Raw genomic sequence first — 17,595 nt, 5'->3', positions numbered from 1 at the left:
CTTCAGTAACTGGTGGTGGCTTACTCAGTGATGCTTGTCTCAATTGGTCAAACCTTTTTGCGAAAGTATATACTCTCCCTGTTTCATAATCCTCCTTGACCCTTAGGAACTTTCTTTGTTTTCTTTGTTTAATTTCTTCCTCATATTCTGTTAAGTTCTTCACCATAGTACTCTTTAGGTTTCTCCCTTCTTTTGTTTCTGTTAGTAGTTTCAGTTTCTCTTCCACCTCAGTTATCTTTTCTAACAGTGCAGTGCGGTCACTTCCTGCATATTTGATTAGCAACAATAGGAACGTCTTTGAGCAACCATTTGTGGCATCACTCCATTCTTGTAGCATAAGTGGATCCTGTTCTTCAAATGATGGGATAGTGAGGATTCTCAACCCACAAGGTATTCTGCCCACTTCTATGTAGTTCTTCAATGAATGTTCTTCCCACCACTTGCTTACTTCCTTGCGTTGCAGTTTTTCTAATTCTCTAAGCAGGCCGATCTCGCTGTCATTTTTTGGCGTTGCTGCAGAAAATGTGCCTTTCTTCGTTGGTTTTAACGTTTCATTAAATAATGTTAGGGCTTGTGCCCGACGTGTTGCTTCTTTGTGTACTTGGGAGTTAGCCATGTTTTATGTTTCCCCGATAATATATATATAACAAAAAGAGTAGGAAACCAAACCGCACTCCAGGCGAGAGACAATATCCACGTTATTGAGTCGGGAAATGAACAAAAAACCCAGATTCATATCGTAATAAATTACTAATTTTTATTGTTAAAAAAACCATTTGTCAGGTTGGTCAGCAGCACCCACAACAGAGGCAGGACGCCCTATGGTATATCCCGCTCAGCACGACACATTTTGCGCTTCACTCAGCGCTTGTTCACGTCTAAGGGACCAGAGAAAACAACAGTGTTAAATGGACCAGCAGTAGTCCTACTACTGTGTCCACTGCACACAACATAAAAGAGGTTTCGTGTATACAATGCAGCAGACATCTTTGAATGGAGAGCAACAGTATGTTAAAATACCACCAGGAGAAACAATGTACAGTTCAATAAAAAACAATAAAGAGTTATGTTTGAATGATAATACATATAAAATGTAAAGTGCATTTTCAGCCCAACCCTTTTTATGCTGCATTGGTTGACTGGCATCGCACCCATAGTGATGTCCAAATCCATCCGCAAAATTATATAATTTGCGAAGAGAAGTATTTCAAAATAAAGTTCATATTTGTAACATCGTTCCGGGACTAGCAGCCATTCAAAAACATAATGCATATTTGTTGCAGCGTTCTGATATGTATTGGCCATATGCATGGTAAAGTGCAGCATAGTGCATGAGCAGCTTTGTAAAGTGCATATTTGTTATATCATGACAAGGCTAGCAGCATTTCAAGAACAAAGTGCATTTTTGTTGTAACATGTGTGTACTGGCCATATATATGGCAGAATGCTGCATAGTGCATGAGTACATCACAAAGAGCTGCATATGGAAAATGGAATGCAGATTTTTAACCACATTATTCACTGGCCATATACATAGTAAAGTGCAGCATAGTGCATGAGCAGCATTTCAGGGTAAAGTGCATATATGTTACATCATGACAAAGCTAGCAGCATTTCAAGAACAAAGTGCATATTAGTTGCAACGTATTTGTAATGCTTGTAAGATTTCAAGCATAGGGAGTAGGATGATAAAGTGCATAGTGCAGAACTCGCAGCATTCCAAATAAGGTGCAAAACCATATGTGATCTAAATTAGTGAAGGGCAGCGTTAAAAAGATGGCAGCTAATTTAGTTATAGCACTATTTGAGTATTTGAGGAAGATGAATAACCAAGTCAGAAAAACAAGCTGGCATACAAATTCATCAAGTGAAGTATAGCTGACAATAAGGCCTCAAGAGTGCAAAAGTTAATTCACTAAGATGCTGATCGCTGCACATCAAATTTTACATAATTTCTAGTGAGGTTTATGGAATGGTAAATGATATTGATGGCGGCAAACCCCATTATTAACAATCAATGTACTGCATCACTGGAATGCTCCAGCAAGAAAACGTATGCATTTAGGAACACAAACACAAAAAGAACAAAGATGCAGCAATGTAAACCTCAACCTACAAAAAAATAATAATAAAGCAGAGATCCCAAACAAAGTTGAGCAGTAATGGCAGCAAATATGAACGTGATTGTTCCTAGATTGGAACTGAAAACATACATACAGCAGTCAGTGCAAATCCAAAGAAAAGGGGAAAAAGAGAACAAGAATCCCAATATACAGATCATGAAATACAGGATACATCAAAATAAGAAATCAGTGAAGCAAAAGCAGGTATTTATACTCCCAGAAAAGTGTAGAGCTCCTCATCTATATTGTAACCATTGGGAATTTTAGTGTCAAAATCAAGGATAAGCTTGGTTTCCAGCTGTCTTAAATTCATAGTCCGATCACCGCCTCTTTGGTATATAGGAACATGTGCCACCCCAAAAAAGATTAAGAGATGGAAATCATTGCCATGGTCCTGTTTAATGTTTTTTGCCATAGGGCACGTAGGGTCAGAATTCTTTCTAGCTGTCAAATGTTGGAGAATTCTCAGTTTGAGTTTACAGGTGGTGCTACCTACGTACCATTTCGAACATGGACATGAAAGCACATAGACACATAAAAAACAATAAAGAGTTATGTTTGAATGATAATACATATAAAATGTAAAGTGCATTTTCAGCCCAACCCTGTTTATGCTGCATTGGTTGACCGGCATCGCGTCCATACTGATGTCCAAATCCATCTGAAAAATTATATAATTTGCGAAGAGAAGTATTTCAAAATAAAGTTCATATTTGCAACATCGTTCTGGGACTAGCAGCAGTTCAAAAACAGAACGCATATTTGTTGCAGCGTTCTGATATGTTCTGGCCATATGCATGGTAAAGTGCAGCAGAGTGCATGAGCAGCATAGTGCATGAGCAGCATTGTAAAGTAAAGTGCATAATTGTTATATCATGACAAGACTAGTAGTATTTCAAGAAAAAAGTGCATTTTTGTTGCAACATGTGTGTACTGGCCATATATATCGCAGAATGCGGCATAGTGCTTGAGTACATAACAAAGAGCTGCATATGGGAAATGGAATGCATATTTGTAACTGCATTATTCACTGCAGCATAGTGCATGAGCAGCATTTCAGGGTAAAGTGCATATATGTTACATCATGACAAAGCTAGCAGCATTTCACGAACAAAGTTCATATTAGTTGCAACGTATTTGTAATGCTTGTAAGATTTCAAGCATAGGGAGTAGAATGATAAAGTGCATAGGGCAGAACTCGCAGCATTCCAATTAAGGTGCAAAACCATATGTAATCTGAATTAGTGAAGGGCAGCGTTAAAAAGATGGCAACAAATTTAGTTATAGCATTATTTGAGGAAGATGAATAACCAAGTCAGAAAAACAAGCTGGCATCAAGTGAAGTATAGCTGGCAATAAGGCCTCAAGAGTGCATAAATTAATTCACTCAGATGCTGGTCACTGCACAACAAATTTTACATAATTTCTAGTGACGTTTACGGAATGGTAAATGATATTAAAGGCAAACCCCATTATTAAAAATCAATGTACTGCATCACCGGAATGCTCCAGCAACAAAACACATGCATTTAAGAACTCAAACACAAAAAGAACAAAGATGTGGCAATGTAAATCTCAACCTACAAAAAAATTATAATAAAGCAGAGATCCCAAACAAAGTTGAGCAGTAATGGCAGCAAATATGAACATGATTTTCCCTAGAATGGAAATTAAAAAACACATACAGCAGCCAAAGAGAATCCAAAGAAAAGGGGAAAAAGAAAACAAGAATCCCAATATACAGATCATGAAATACAGGATAAATCAAAATAAGAAATCAGTGAAGCAGAAGCAGGTATTTATACTCCCAGAAAAGTGTAGAGCTCCTCATCTATATTTTGACCATTTGGAATTTTAGTGTCAAAATCAAGGATAAGACTGGTTACATAAAGAAAGCACAGAAGACATAAGGGCAGATAAAATAAGATAGCAAATGCATTTATTGCCTAAGAATATTATACAGACTGAATGTTATTGTAAACAAATCAGATTCCAGCAGGTCTACCACATACAGCAAGATAAATGTGAATGTGTACACCAAAGAAAAAAAATTAGCAGCGTTTGATACACCAAAAACAAGGTATTTGATATAGTTTGTCTAGGAGGCAGGAATGACCCAAAAATGTTTAAAACATAGTTTTTTTTAGGAGGTAGGGATGTTCAGAAAATGTGTATATGTAGTTTGTTTGCAAGGCATGTGAAAATTGACAGAATACGCAAACAAGGTTTTTAAGGGGATGGGTTGACAGGAAATGTACTGATATATTTATTATACAAAGGAAACTCATTCAGTTTTATATTACAGATGGACACTGAGGGACCTGTATGCCTCAAAGGATTGATATCGAACCACAAAAGCAGAGAGAAGTCACTGAGGTTCGAATGGCCATATGTGTTGAAATATTTCTGCAAAAACTCCCCCATCCTTGTGTTCCCTTGCTAAAATGCCCCTTCTTGTCTACATTTGATGGACATACAAGTAATGCTCTGTTGGAAATAGAGACATTCAAAACACGAGAAGACTAGCCTTTGGACTAAAACGGCCTAAAAAACTTGCTGCAAGGCAGCTCAAAAGAAAGACAAAAGTCTAGAGGAAACAGACAGTCCACAGATGCTAAACTGAGATGAGTCGGGTGGAAGATTTAACAGTGAAAAGAAAAAATGAACTTTCTGCATTTTAAAAGATATATGGGCAAGTCAATGGGAGCCAGGAATGATGTCGTGGGTTGGGAGTTGCAGAAAAGATGTGGAACATGAGCCATGAAATGAACAAATTGTATGCAGATGATGGGTTGTTGGGTTACCTCAAGTAGTGACTGTCTCTCAAAAAAGGCATAGTGGCTGTAAAATTATCCACGCATATAGTTAGTTTAGAGTAAGCTGGGGAATGGAGGTAGGGCTTAAATAAAAGAAAATACAAGTAGTTTTAGGGACACATACATGTTTTAGACTAGGAGAGTATAATGTGTTACTACTGACGTTGTAGAAATATGTTAGGATACCTCTTAGATTAAAGAAGATTACCTATAGAAAAGGATGATTATGTCAGAAATATGTAGGTACATTGGAAATTGAGGAGGGTGGACATGGGTGTAGTTGTAAGTATTGAGTAAATAAATAAATACTGTACATATGGGGGAGCGTAAAGGAATGACTACCATCCCCTCAAACTGAATGTAGTGGAGATAGGCCCCTTCCCCCTCATACCAAGCATAGATGGCTTGGTGGGCTGATCAATGCCTTCAAATTTTGCAGAAAACTAGAATTATAGTGCTGTGCTGCAAAGCGCTTTAAAACCGATTCATATTTACGAGGCCAGAATGTTTTAAATGATAGACAACTTGTTAAGTAGTACATGCTAAGTATATTTTATTTAAAAACTAGACTTGAATCGGACCAGGTATCAAAATATGACCAGAAATAGGGTGATCTGTCATTTTGTGATAGGTCAGGCATGGTCAGGCGATTCCTAAAATGGTGGATACAGTGAGTCATGATGACACCCATGGAGATCTTTTTTTATAAAGAGTTCATGTAAAGAACAAGGGAGGGGGCAAGGAGTGAGCAGAACTGGTTTAGACTAGGCCCGAGTGGCAGATGGGTCAGCCGAGTGGCAGATAGGCCAGCGAATCATAATGTAGAAATAGGAACAGCTCATTGATGATGCCATATGAGTTAACGAATCATAGATAGGAAGTGGTTGTCTTTGTGACTAAACCATTAGCTCACCTCCCTAGCACTGTAAATAAGGCTGTGTGAGCTTAGCAATTAGAGCACAGTTCCAGAGATCTCCCTGAAGTATGATGTGTACTACCTGCTGGAAGAAAATAAAAACTTTGACTTCTGAAACCTGCCCCAGTCTCCTGCTTGCTCCAGTGTCTCCTTTTGACCCCAAAAGATGCCAAGTCCCACCAGATGGGGGTGTTGGGACCCCCATGAACAATCCTATGTACTGCACTGCCCCCCCCTTACACTTTTCCCCTTCTCCCTCCCCTGCACTTGCGCTATCTCAATGTCAACCGTCCTAGTAGGATCGCTGTCTCTGTCTTCCCTCTGTTTCCCCTACCATGCCTCCTCGCACCTTCAAACACTTGTGTATAGGCGTGTTATAAATACCATATCATATCATATCATGCTGTGAAGACAAGAGGAGTCAAACATACCCACATTTTATCATCTTCAAGGCAATGGGTTATGTGAGAGATTTGATAGGGTGATCATACTCAATGTGAAGATAGATGTTGCCAATAACTGGGTCTGGTCAAATATGATATGATCTGATATGATATGGCATTTATAAGGCACCTATACACAAGTGTTTCAAGGCGCGACGAGGGGAACGGAGGGAAGACAGAAAGCGATCCTACAATGTCAGGTGTCATTCAGATCGTGCAAGTGCATGGGGCGGGGAGGGAGGAGAAGTGCGGTGCAGTACATAGGACAAGAAAATAAATAAACAATAAGTAAAGTACGGCCAGCAGGTGGCAAGTGCAAGGTTAAGTGCAGACATCAGGTGTGTCGAGTGCTGGTGGTGGGACTATATGGATACAGAAAACAGTCCCCAAGTGCAGGGTTTGCCAGGAAGGCAGTGCAGGAGTGCGACTGGTGGGGGAGGGGACCTGGGCCCGAGATCAGAGGGTGGCCAGGTAACCAATGCAGTTTCAGTGTCAGCCAGGAAGTCAGCAGGGGAGAGCAGGAGAAAAGGCAGAAGCAAAGAGAAAGGTTTTGAGGTGCTTCCGGAACCATAGATGATTCACCTCAAGTTTCAGGGAGGCATAGAGCTTGTTCCAGAGGGAGGCCCCTGCTGAACAAAGAGATCTACCACCAACTCGTTGCTTGGAGAATCGACCAACCCTGAGGGAGTTTAAGGCAGATGAGCGCAGAGCTTGAGAAGGAAGGTATTTAGGAAGAGAGAGTTGAAGGTATTGAGGCCCGAGGCCCCAGAAGGCCTTGTGGACAATGCAGAGGGTTTTGAACTTAATCCTCGCAGCCACTGGGAGCCAGTGCAGAGATTTCAGTAGTGGAGAGATAGGATTGCTGGGCTTGAGGCCACGGACAAGTCTCGCAGTCCTGTTCTGGATAAGTTGCAGAGGGCGGAGAGTAGAAGCAGGCAGATTTAGAAAGAGGCTGTTGCAATAGTCCAGCCTAGAGAGAACCAAAGCTCTGGAGACAGTGAGCTTCTGGGGGAAGGAGAGGAAAGGAAGAATACCTTTGAGGAGGTGCAGCTGGTAGTGTGACTTCTTAGAGACATCAGAGATGTGAGGAGAGAAGGAGAGTAGAGTCGAAGATGACCCTGAGGTTTTTAGCCTTACAGGTGCGAACAGGAAGAGGGCCAAGTGAGGCCGGCCAGAGAGCTACAGGAAAGGAGGGAGTAGGTGTGCCGATGAGGAGAATCTCAGTCTTACTGGCATTAAGGCAGAGGTCTTGGCAGCACACCACTCCTGGATAGAAGACAGTCAGAGATGAGGGAAGCAGAGGAGGAGGCCGAGGGTAGCCTGAAGATGAGCTGGGTGTCATCTGCATAGCACTGAAAGTTGGGTCACAGAGCGGCGATGCAGTGGGTCAGGTGTGCCAGGTGATGGTTAAAAGGCCAGGGAGAGAGGTTAGACCCCTGGGGGACACCACAGGTAGAGAAAAAGATAGCGGAGAGGAAGGACCCAAGTTGGACCTGGGAGGGTCAGTCGGAGAGGAAAGAAGTCAGCCATGCCAGGGCCTGACCAGTGATAACCAGGTTATCACGGAGACGGTTGAGCAGGATGGCATGGTTGACAGTGCCAAAGGCAGAAGAGAGATCAAGCAGGATGAGGACGCAAGGGGTGTTAGAGTCAAGTTTGGTGAGCAGGTCTTCACGGATGTTCAGGAGTGAAGTTTCCGTGCTTCTGGCAGCTCTGAAGCCAGACAGACTGATGGTCATGAAGACAACCAACAGATTCAGTGTGGAGATTAAGCTGGGAGATGGCCAGTTTCTCCAGGCGCTTGCCCAGGAAGGGAGTGATGGAAATTGTGCGATAAACCAGGCAGGAGGGGTCGGCAGAGGGTTTCTTAAGAATGGGGTGCACAAGGGAGTGCTTCAGGGGGGACGGGAAGACTACAGTGGCGAAGTAGTGATTGCACAAATCAGCCAGGGCAGGAGCCAGAGAGTTGATGTGGTTCTTGATAGTTTTAGAGGAACAGGGGTGAACCTGTTTTGACGAGACTTTCATAGTTTGGACTTGTCTAGAAACCTTGTCTGCGGAGAACAGGGGAAAGGCAGAGAAGGAGGGAGGAGAGGTGGCTGCATGAAAGGCCAGAGTAAGAGCAGGGAGTCGGGCGAGGGAGGGGATAGGAGGAGAGAGAGGACAGGATGTCCTGAGTTTTAGAGATGAAGTGAGAAGCCAGTGCCGTACAGAGGGCCTGGGAGGGGACAGGAGAGGTAAAAACTGCGGCAGGATTGGCCAGTTCGTTGCAGATTTTGAAGAGTTCAGCCGACTTGTTAGATGCCGCCGAGATGCGGGCTTGGATATCTTCTTGGTTAGGCCAGAGAGCCAGTATTGCCTTTGCAGCAGGCGGCAGGCGGCAGGCCAGTTTGTCAGAGGATGTACATGAAGCATACCATTTCCTCTCGCCCACCCTACACCTGCGTTTTAGGGTGACGAGGTCTGAGTCGTACCAGGAGTTGCACTTGGCTTTGGGCTTCAGGTGGATTCTCATGACAGAGGCAAAGATATCAAGAGTACCAGATATAGCAGAGTGGAGCGTGGAGAGGCTGTGTCAGGATGAGAGTCAGCCAAAGGGGAGGGGGTTGAGAAGGTTGCGGCGAAAGCCTCAGCTGACACGCGTTTCATGGGTGGGATGATCGAGAAGGTGGTTGGCAGTGATGGAAGTGGCTTGGCCTGAGGGGTAGGGAGGGTGAGGTGGGAGGAGAGGAGAAAGTGATCACTCCAGGAGAGAGGAGAGAGGAGTGGTGAGAGGGACAGACAGGGGAAGGTCTGGGGAGATCAGAGCATCAACAGTGTGCCCTGCAGAATGAGTCAGGTCACAGGAGAGAATAGTGAGTGAGAGAGAGTCGCAAAGGTCATAAAAGAATCCAGAGGGAGGACAGGAGGCATCCAGGTGGATGTTGAAGTCTCCAAGAAGGAGGAGTTGAGTAGTTGAGGCCAGGAGTGAGGCAGAGAGGTCCGCCCACTGAAAGAGGAAGGATGAAATGTGACCAGGTGGCCGATAGATAGTAGCCACAGTAAGTGAATGGCTAGGTGAGAGAGAGAGCCTGCAGACGAGGCATTAAACAGAGGAATAGACCTGCGTAGGAGTGACAGAGGCAGGAATCCACTCGGGGAAGATCAGGGCTGCACCCCCACCAAAGCGGTTGGCCCTGGGTGCCGAGAGGATCTTGCAGCAGTCAGGTAGGAGCGTATCAAAGCTTGTGACAGAGCTGGCCGTGAACCATGTCTCGGTGAGAACGAGGACATCAAGGTCAAGTTCTTCCAGAAGGCGGCAGATATCAGACGAGTGTTTGACATCAGAGTGAGAGTTTACAGTGGCAATGTGGAGAAGTTTGCCATCCTTGAAGGACTTCTGGGGAGGGGTACAGATCAGAGATACGCCCTGTGGAGGTGTAGAAGGAGCCCGAGAGGGGGCAGAGAGGGAACGAGAAGGCAAGGTAGCCAAGGAGGAGGCATAAGGGGGAGGCAAGGTAGTCAAGGAAAGGGGAGAGGGGACAGCAGGAGAAGAAAGGAAGTTGATGAGGCGTGGGAAGTGTCTATCAAAGAAGTGAAGGTTGGCCTGAGGGCATTGGACCACAACGGTCCCATTGGAGTAAACATTAATGATGACCTTAGAGGAACAGAAGGATGCCAGGAGGGCGTGCCAGCGGGTGACACCATTAATGGGAGAATAGGAGAAAGTGGAGAGCACAGAGGCCATATGAAGGGTCCATAGGTCTGGCGAAGGCACGACAAAGAGGAAGTTGGTGAGAGTTTCCTTGGAGGAAGCACTGGATGTAGGTGTCAGAAATAGGGAGGCCTGGGTTGGAGACCAGGATGTCCTTTTTAAACTTCTTCCTACCAGATTTAGTGAGGAGAGCAGGATAGTCAATAGAGAAGCAGTTAGAAAAGATAGGAGAGACAGAGAGCACCATAGAGTAGGTGGGAGAAGAGGGGGTGGAGGGGGAGTGGAAGACACGGAGAGGCAAGCAAGTTGCGCAATAGGACAGGTGACAACACTAGGATAAGAGTTTCCAAAATGCGCCGGTTGTCGCACACCTAAGTTTGAGAATCCTAAATCGGGGAGAGAAGGCCTGGTTTTCACAACAAGTGGAATACAACACAACTGAGAAAGGGTCTGATGGTGGCAAGGAAGCTTGTGGGACTAACCTGAAAGACTGACTGGCAACTGGCATTCCCTGCAGACACCTGCAGACACTTATAGGGAGCCGCCGAGTAGGAGCTGCCCTTTGACTAGGGGCCCTTAGCCGTGGGGCTGCCAGGCAGGGTGGCAGCCCTGGGAGGGCCTGTACGTAGAAAGGGAGAGCCAATCAGGGAGGGGGGTGGTCCTGTAGGCAAGAAGGGAGGCAGGCGGAGCAACAATGGGGAAACAACGAGGGAGAAGGAAGGAGCAGGGGGCACTAAGGAACACAATTACAGGCACAAATATAACGGCCCAGGAGGGTCTTACCACAAATTTTACAAACAGCTGCAGCACCCGCTGACACCAAGGTGGAAATGGCGAGCGCAGTGCGCGAGGAGTAGGACAACCCAAACACGGAAGTTCAACAGCTAATCAGGGAGGGGGGTAGGCGGGCAGGCAAGGAGGGAGGTGGTTGGAACAACACTGGGGAAACAAAGAGGGAGAAGGAAAGAGCAGGGGGGCACCAAGGAACACTATTACAGGCACAAATATAAAGGCCCACGATGGTCTTACCACAGATTTTACAAATAGCTGCAGCACCCACTCACGCCATGGTGGAAATGGCGAGCATGGTGCACGAGGAGTAGGACAACCCAAACAGGGAAGTTCAACAGCCAGTTAGGGGTGGGGGTGGACCGGCAGGCAAGGAGGGAGGCGGGCAGAGCAACACTGGGGAAATAATGAGGGAGAAGGAAGGAGCAGGGGCACCAATGAACATGATTACAGGCACAAATATAAAGGCCCAGGAGGGTCTTACCACGGATTTTACAAACAGCTGCAGCACCCGCTTGTGCCAAGGTGGACAAAAAAAAGAGCAGACTGTACTTGTATCATATTATGTGACCCCCACACCCTGTGACTGGCAGTACGCCATTTGCGTTGCTTAGAGGTAAATTGCCCTGGACGGGGGAAAAAATAAGAGTCCATGTTACACAAATGACCCTGTGTCAATTATTATTATTATGGTATTTGAGCACAGACCTAGGTTTGAGAAGAAATGTAGTGCTTTAGAGAGGTATACAACAGTACGCATGCATAGCGGAGCGCTTTTCAGGGGTAACACCAGAACAGATACACTGCGGGGGGTAGGATACAGACGGACACAGAGGAGGTCTACAGCTGTATAGGGTTCTGGGGAGGAGAAGGGCGGATGGCATCTAGCAAGTCAGGTGGTGAGGGGGCGACGTGATGGTCTAGGTGCTGAGGAGGAGAGACTCCTTGAAGAGGTGGGTCTTGAGTATCAAGGAATGTGTATTGAGGGACCAACGTGCCATGAAATACTATGTCGGTTGTATTTTAGGGGCTAGGAAGTGTGGTTTCGATGAGTCGTGAGAGTGAAGCTTCCGTGTAGAGTCAGGAAAGGCATGTCCCAAAATTCGGTACCCATGGCGGCGAGCAGTGTGCATGGTTTACAGGTATGTTTCGAGGATGGATCACAATGGAATACTTACAGACTAGTTAAGGTTGCCCCCACACATATTCTAGTGATAATAGTCATGTTAAAGTACCCGACCGGTTTGCCGACATGCTTCAGTGATCAGAGTGCAGGGCCCTCTTCTTCCTCACAAACATCTCTATGGCTGGCGCCGATATAGATGTCGATCTGTTGGTATCTTCTGCATATGGGATGCATGCTGAGGCTGGGGAGTCTGGCCGTCAGCATCGATCTGTAGGTCTTCCTAGCAAATTTCATGATTTTATGTTGTACTGATACATAGTCAGTGTTATTATTTGTCTCATTACACATAGTTTCATCCCTGTTTATTGTTCATCGGAAGATATGCTGTATTGGCTGTATTGGCCATTCTGCACGCACATGTGCACAAGGAATAGTATGTGGGGGGTGGGACAATGTTCTATGGTGGAGGTTTGCAGGAAAACAGTAATTTGTTGACCTGCAGCGGCCGCTATTAGTTTGCATGCTCTTTGAGGTGGGGGATAAACTGACTTACTTAAATTTACCTCACCATGTCCTGTCCTCCTTGGCTTGGGCTACCACAGTTGCCATTAGGAAGGCAGTTGTCTAACTCTCAGTGAACCTTTGAATCTCAGCTTGAGACATTTCTGTTTTGCTAAGGCTGTACTGTGCCTAGTGCCCCTAGTACCTTACGGGTGTTGCAGCACTATGGAAATGACCAGAGGCAATCAATCAATCAATCAATCAATCAATCAACTCATGCCTTTAGAGGATCACTCCACACCAATCAAGTGCCCGTTGTGGTTGCACCTCTCAATTCTAATGTACATTTCCATGATACAATCATGTGCACACGGATAGGATTATGAATATTCTTCAAATGAAAGTCTGCTCTTTACATTGTGAGTTTTTACACATAGTTTGCTTGTCTTTATGTTTTTAAATTGAGAAAGTAGCACACAGTAAAATTACACAATAATGTTTGATACTAATTATTTTTTCTGCAAAACAATACCTGTTAGAATGGGAAAATTGTAATAACTTTTTTTTAAGCCAATTAATGTAATATACATTTTGTGACCCTAAAGAAACATGTTTTTCATATTTACAGGAAACATAATGTTCCACCCCTCCCCTTTTCTTCCTGTCTGCAAAGAAAGCGGCATGCTGAGGAAAAGCTCTTGCCTCTCTTGGCGGGTCTGCTCCTCTGTGGTCTCCATGGCGCACTCTAGGGAGTTCTGCAGGGACTGCAGCTGGTTCAGTGTTTCCTTGAGTAGAAACCGTGTCACAAACTGTTGCAAGTTAGAGGCTTCTTGATAGTCCTATAATAAAAAAAAAACATTTAACTGAATTAAAGTTAACACTTGATGCGCTAAGTCAAATGGTAGAGACAATGATTCATACACTATAACAACTGAGTAAAGACATTGGCAAAAATTGAGCGTTTCATAACACATCAATGCAGTATAATACTCTTATTGGCTCTTCTGAATTACCATTTGAACTTAATGACATAGCGCTCCATATAACAAAAGACTCATGTAATTAGCTTCATTAGTGATGGATGCTACTGCCAGTATCGATAAAGATTGCCAGTTCAAGCACCTAGTCTTGTGGAGGCCAATAGGTCCTCGGACAAGGTCCAGGGGTGCCATGCTGGATGAAGAGTTAGTCAGCCTGGCCACAACCATGCATTCCACTGCTATTGACAGGGATAGTCGTTTTCTCATCCCTCTGTCTCTGGTGGTTCTATGTAATTACCCTCTGGATTTGTTGCGCCTTGTAACAGTTCTGTATAGGCGTGTTATAAATGTCATATCATGGTCTACATTCTGCACCCCTGGTGGATTTTCTGTAATGGGAAAGGTCGGGAAATTGAGGAATTCCTCATTTGAATGGAAAATATCTGCATAGTAAGTAGAGAAGCCCTGCTAGCGTATGCATTGGTAGGGGATCATTGCCAGCACATTAACACCTCTTCTGTAAACCCAAAAAATTTAATTGGTTATGGTGGTCATGTTCTCTCACATAGAAAGCTTCAGGCTCATTCCGTGGTAGGTTTGTCCCCAAATATATAGAATGGAATTACATAGGTTCTTGTTCATATATTAAGAAGATTTGCAGCACAGCTATGTGATAAAGCCCTGGCCAGCATATTTACCAGTCACAGGAATTCAAGCACAATGTACTAATGTGTATAGGGAGATGTTAAAGTATTGGCCAGTACCTCCTTCAAGATCCCTCAGGGTTACCTCCCAAGCAGTGAAATACCTGGATGAAATAATGCAAAGTAAATAGCACAAATGACTACATAGCAATGATGGTTTAGTTATAGTTCTCATTCTCTATGATCTCTGTTATCAAGTGCCCCAATGAAGAAATGTTTGTATCCCCTCATTCCAGTCTAATATCTGCATTAACAATGTTGAAACATACAATATTTCATGATCTGACCCCAGACTGATTTTAACCCCTATGATGTTTACTTGCTATTCCCAGTCTAGGTGCTTTATCAAATATGAAACCTTAATTTCAATGAGATCCTTAAAGAAGTTATCCCCAACAGTGTTTCCCAATGCTATCTGACATGATCTGGAGTCATCTCTGGCCATTTGCTGGCAACCGTCTATTCAACATCACTATCACATCACTAGCACATGTGATTTAGTTGCCCCAACCAAGCAGCCATGGGAAAAGAAATTAGACAGCAAAATAAACAACAGATGGTTTGACCAAAACCATTCCATCCTAAGACATACAGAACACAATCAAGAAAGAAAATGGCATAAATCTACCGATGATTCAGATGGATTATGATGCTGCACAAAACTATGATGCACACATGGAATCACATACACGTCAAAACCCAATGGCAGTGGGAAACATGCGCGAGGAAGGGCATTCCAGTGGGTCACCAGTGTAGATACCAGACCAAAGATCTTAGTGCCCAGAGCTTCTACTGTGGGGAGTATTCCCATCTGATCTCCTGACTCTCCAAAGTCACACAAAGGTGTCTAGGGAGACTGGTTGAATTGCGGAAATAACTGGGGACTGTTGGATATATTTTGGGTTATACCTATTACTTCATGGTATTTTTTATTATGGTGGTATTTGGTGGTATTTTTATAATTCTTGGTACTATATTGTGGTAACTTGTTGTTTTTTTTATATAGTGGTGAGACTAATTTTAAATATTCCCTAGTAATTGTTTTTACCAGGGTCACTAACAACAAACAGAATACTGGACTTGATACACTCTGGATGAATGGCTCATGCCCCCTCTTGGTATCTTATGTACAATACCACGCTGTGCCCTTTTGGCTGAGTTTCACCAATTGTAAATCATGCAATTGATTGAAATACTGCACATTCATTCAATCTCTCTAGCTAAAGAGCTCATGGCAGCTACTTTATTCTGAGATATGTCTTACCACACTTCTGTCCTTTTATGCACATCAAATACAAGGGATTACATGCAGCATAATACTATAAGACTACAAGTTATTATGGAATCAGTTTTCTATCATAAAATACAAATATGCAAGTTAAACAGAATAACAGTTATGCTCACATTGTATTTCACAGTGCGAATACCTTGCAATAATTTACAAGTGCCAAGTCTTTCCAACTGTCCTTGGCAACGTGGCACTTGGCAAGGGAAATATACTTTGGAAAAAAGAAAGCAAAGCAAACCTTTCATAACATAAATGCAGGGTTACATGCATGTTTAAAAATAGACAGCACCTAATATAAAGTGACCTACTTAACCTTGACTAACTGACCTCATTCAAGACTGCAGCCCCTCACCGAAACTCTTATTTACCTAGATATGTTGGTGATATTTCTGACATGGCATGGAGAGCTTTCCCAATCTTACCGCCTGCCTCGCCCAGTGTCATTCAGATAAAAACTGCTTCAGCATCAGGCAGCCTGCCAGCACTGAATTTCGTCTGCCTAGTCAGCCACTGTTACTTTGCCTCCCAGTGCCCAAAGATTAATGCCTGCTACTCCCTCTCAACACCCCTTTTATTTAATCCCCCTGTCACTCAAGGGAAACACTTTCCCTTGAGCAGATCATTCCAGAGAGCAAACAATACATCTCTCTTTGAGCTTCCTGCTTCAATACAATGCCCTGTTTTCAGTGGAACAGATCTTTACATTTTTTTTTATCACCCAGCGCAAGTTCAGCCTGCATGTTTAATTTCTCATTTAAAAAACATCATGCATTTTCCCAATATGCCTTCAGCCTAATTTGCAAGGGGTTCTGTTACGTGTTAACTTGGATTGGGTTAGGTTAGTAAGTTAATTTATATTAGTATTATGTTCAGTGCAGCTCAGTCTATTGAAATACCATCCTGTAGTAACGTGGCATTTCAAGCATGTGCATTGGCATCTATTTAATTCTGCCTGAGACTCATACTCTTGAGTCCAGAAATGATAAACCTAAACGTGGGCATGTAGAGTCTCAGTCCTAAAATTCAGAGCCCCTACTCCTACAGGACATTACCATGTCTGAATCGTTTGAGCACATGGCTAAGAACCTTCACATATCCACAAAACGGTTGCTGTAGGTGAGCCACAGCAGCAAACAGCCCTGCTCTCATCTGAAAGAAGCCTGGAAGGTGGTTAGCAAGAGGCTGAAGTGGAGCTGCATTTCTTCTGTGAGTATGAATAGCACCATGATGTGGTTATGGGCTGTTGGGGACATGCTAGTACTGCAAGTACAGCTCACTCGAAGGCATCACTGAGAATCATGGGCGAAGCTCCGAGAGGGGCATGTGGGAGATCGCAATTGGTGCAGTGACAGAGCAATGTGCTGCTCCATGTTGTGGATTCAGACTCCACACACACACACAGCATTCCAATAGTGATGAGCTGGACCTCTGGCAAACTGAGGCTTAAAAATGAAGGAGAGCAAGCCATTACCAAGCACCCAATGAAAGAGATCCATAAGAAAGTCTGATTAAAGAGCACAGTAAAGAAGTGTGGAAGCACAAATTGCAACACAAAAGAGGAACTATACTAAAACTACAAGAACTTCCTTCTCTTGACTTGTGTAACTACAAAAAAAAACTCTTTCTCTGCCAGCAGGATGAAAAAAAGAATGAGAAAACGCAATGACTTGGCCAGGGTCAAAGTTCCATAGAGCAACTGTGGAATGCCTGTGGACCTCGTTCATGCTCAGCTCCTCAACATTGTAATTACTACTTCCTTATCCTAACACCTGTTTCACGAGGCAAGCATCCCATACCACCTAAATACGTTATACTGCTGGCTGTTTGCACAGTTGTAATCTTCATATCTTAAAATGGTTGTACCAAAGGCACTTAGCAGCTTGAATGATGAGACATACTTGGCAAACAAACCAAAGAGATCTCAGGTGGTGCTGGAGAAAGGAGCCTGCTATGCCTCTCTAGAAGAGCCCTATAACGAAGCGGGACCATCTCAGCTGTTTTGTACTAATTTCAAGAAAAATAGTTGCACATTCATTGTACAGGACCAAGGTAACAGTGCTAAGAAATATATCACAAAGGCCCTTGTATCAGACCTATGTGATCACTGCGCAGCTCATAATGTCGACTATGAAAATGCTGACCTCCTTTTCGGTGTGACTCAGTGATCACATAGATCACTTGTTCTCCCGCATCCCTCTACTCACCCACCCCTCCC

The 17,595-nt window shown here is 43.8% G+C and overlaps 1 protein-coding gene across 2 annotated transcripts in view; it reads right to left on the bottom strand.

Moving 5' to 3' along the window:
• The window catches only part of NECAB1 (N-terminal EF-hand calcium binding protein 1), a 1,669,886-nt gene that overhangs the window by 370,793 nt on the left and 1,281,498 nt on the right, over positions 1–17,595 (bottom strand). For both annotated transcript variants that reach the window (XM_069621337.1, XM_069621338.1), the window contains one exon: positions 13,111–13,247. In XM_069621337.1, coding sequence (XP_069477438.1) covers positions 13,111–13,247 — 137 coding nt within the window. The remainder of the gene's footprint in view (positions 1–13,110; positions 13,248–17,595) is intronic.

Source organism: Ambystoma mexicanum, chromosome 5q, assembly GCF_040938575.1.
Source record: "Ambystoma mexicanum isolate Mex_15411 chromosome 5q, UKY_AmexF1_1, whole genome shotgun sequence".
NCBI lineage: Eukaryota > Metazoa > Chordata > Amphibia > Caudata > Ambystomatidae > Ambystoma > Ambystoma mexicanum.
This window is presented reverse-complemented; position numbering and strand designations above follow the sequence as displayed.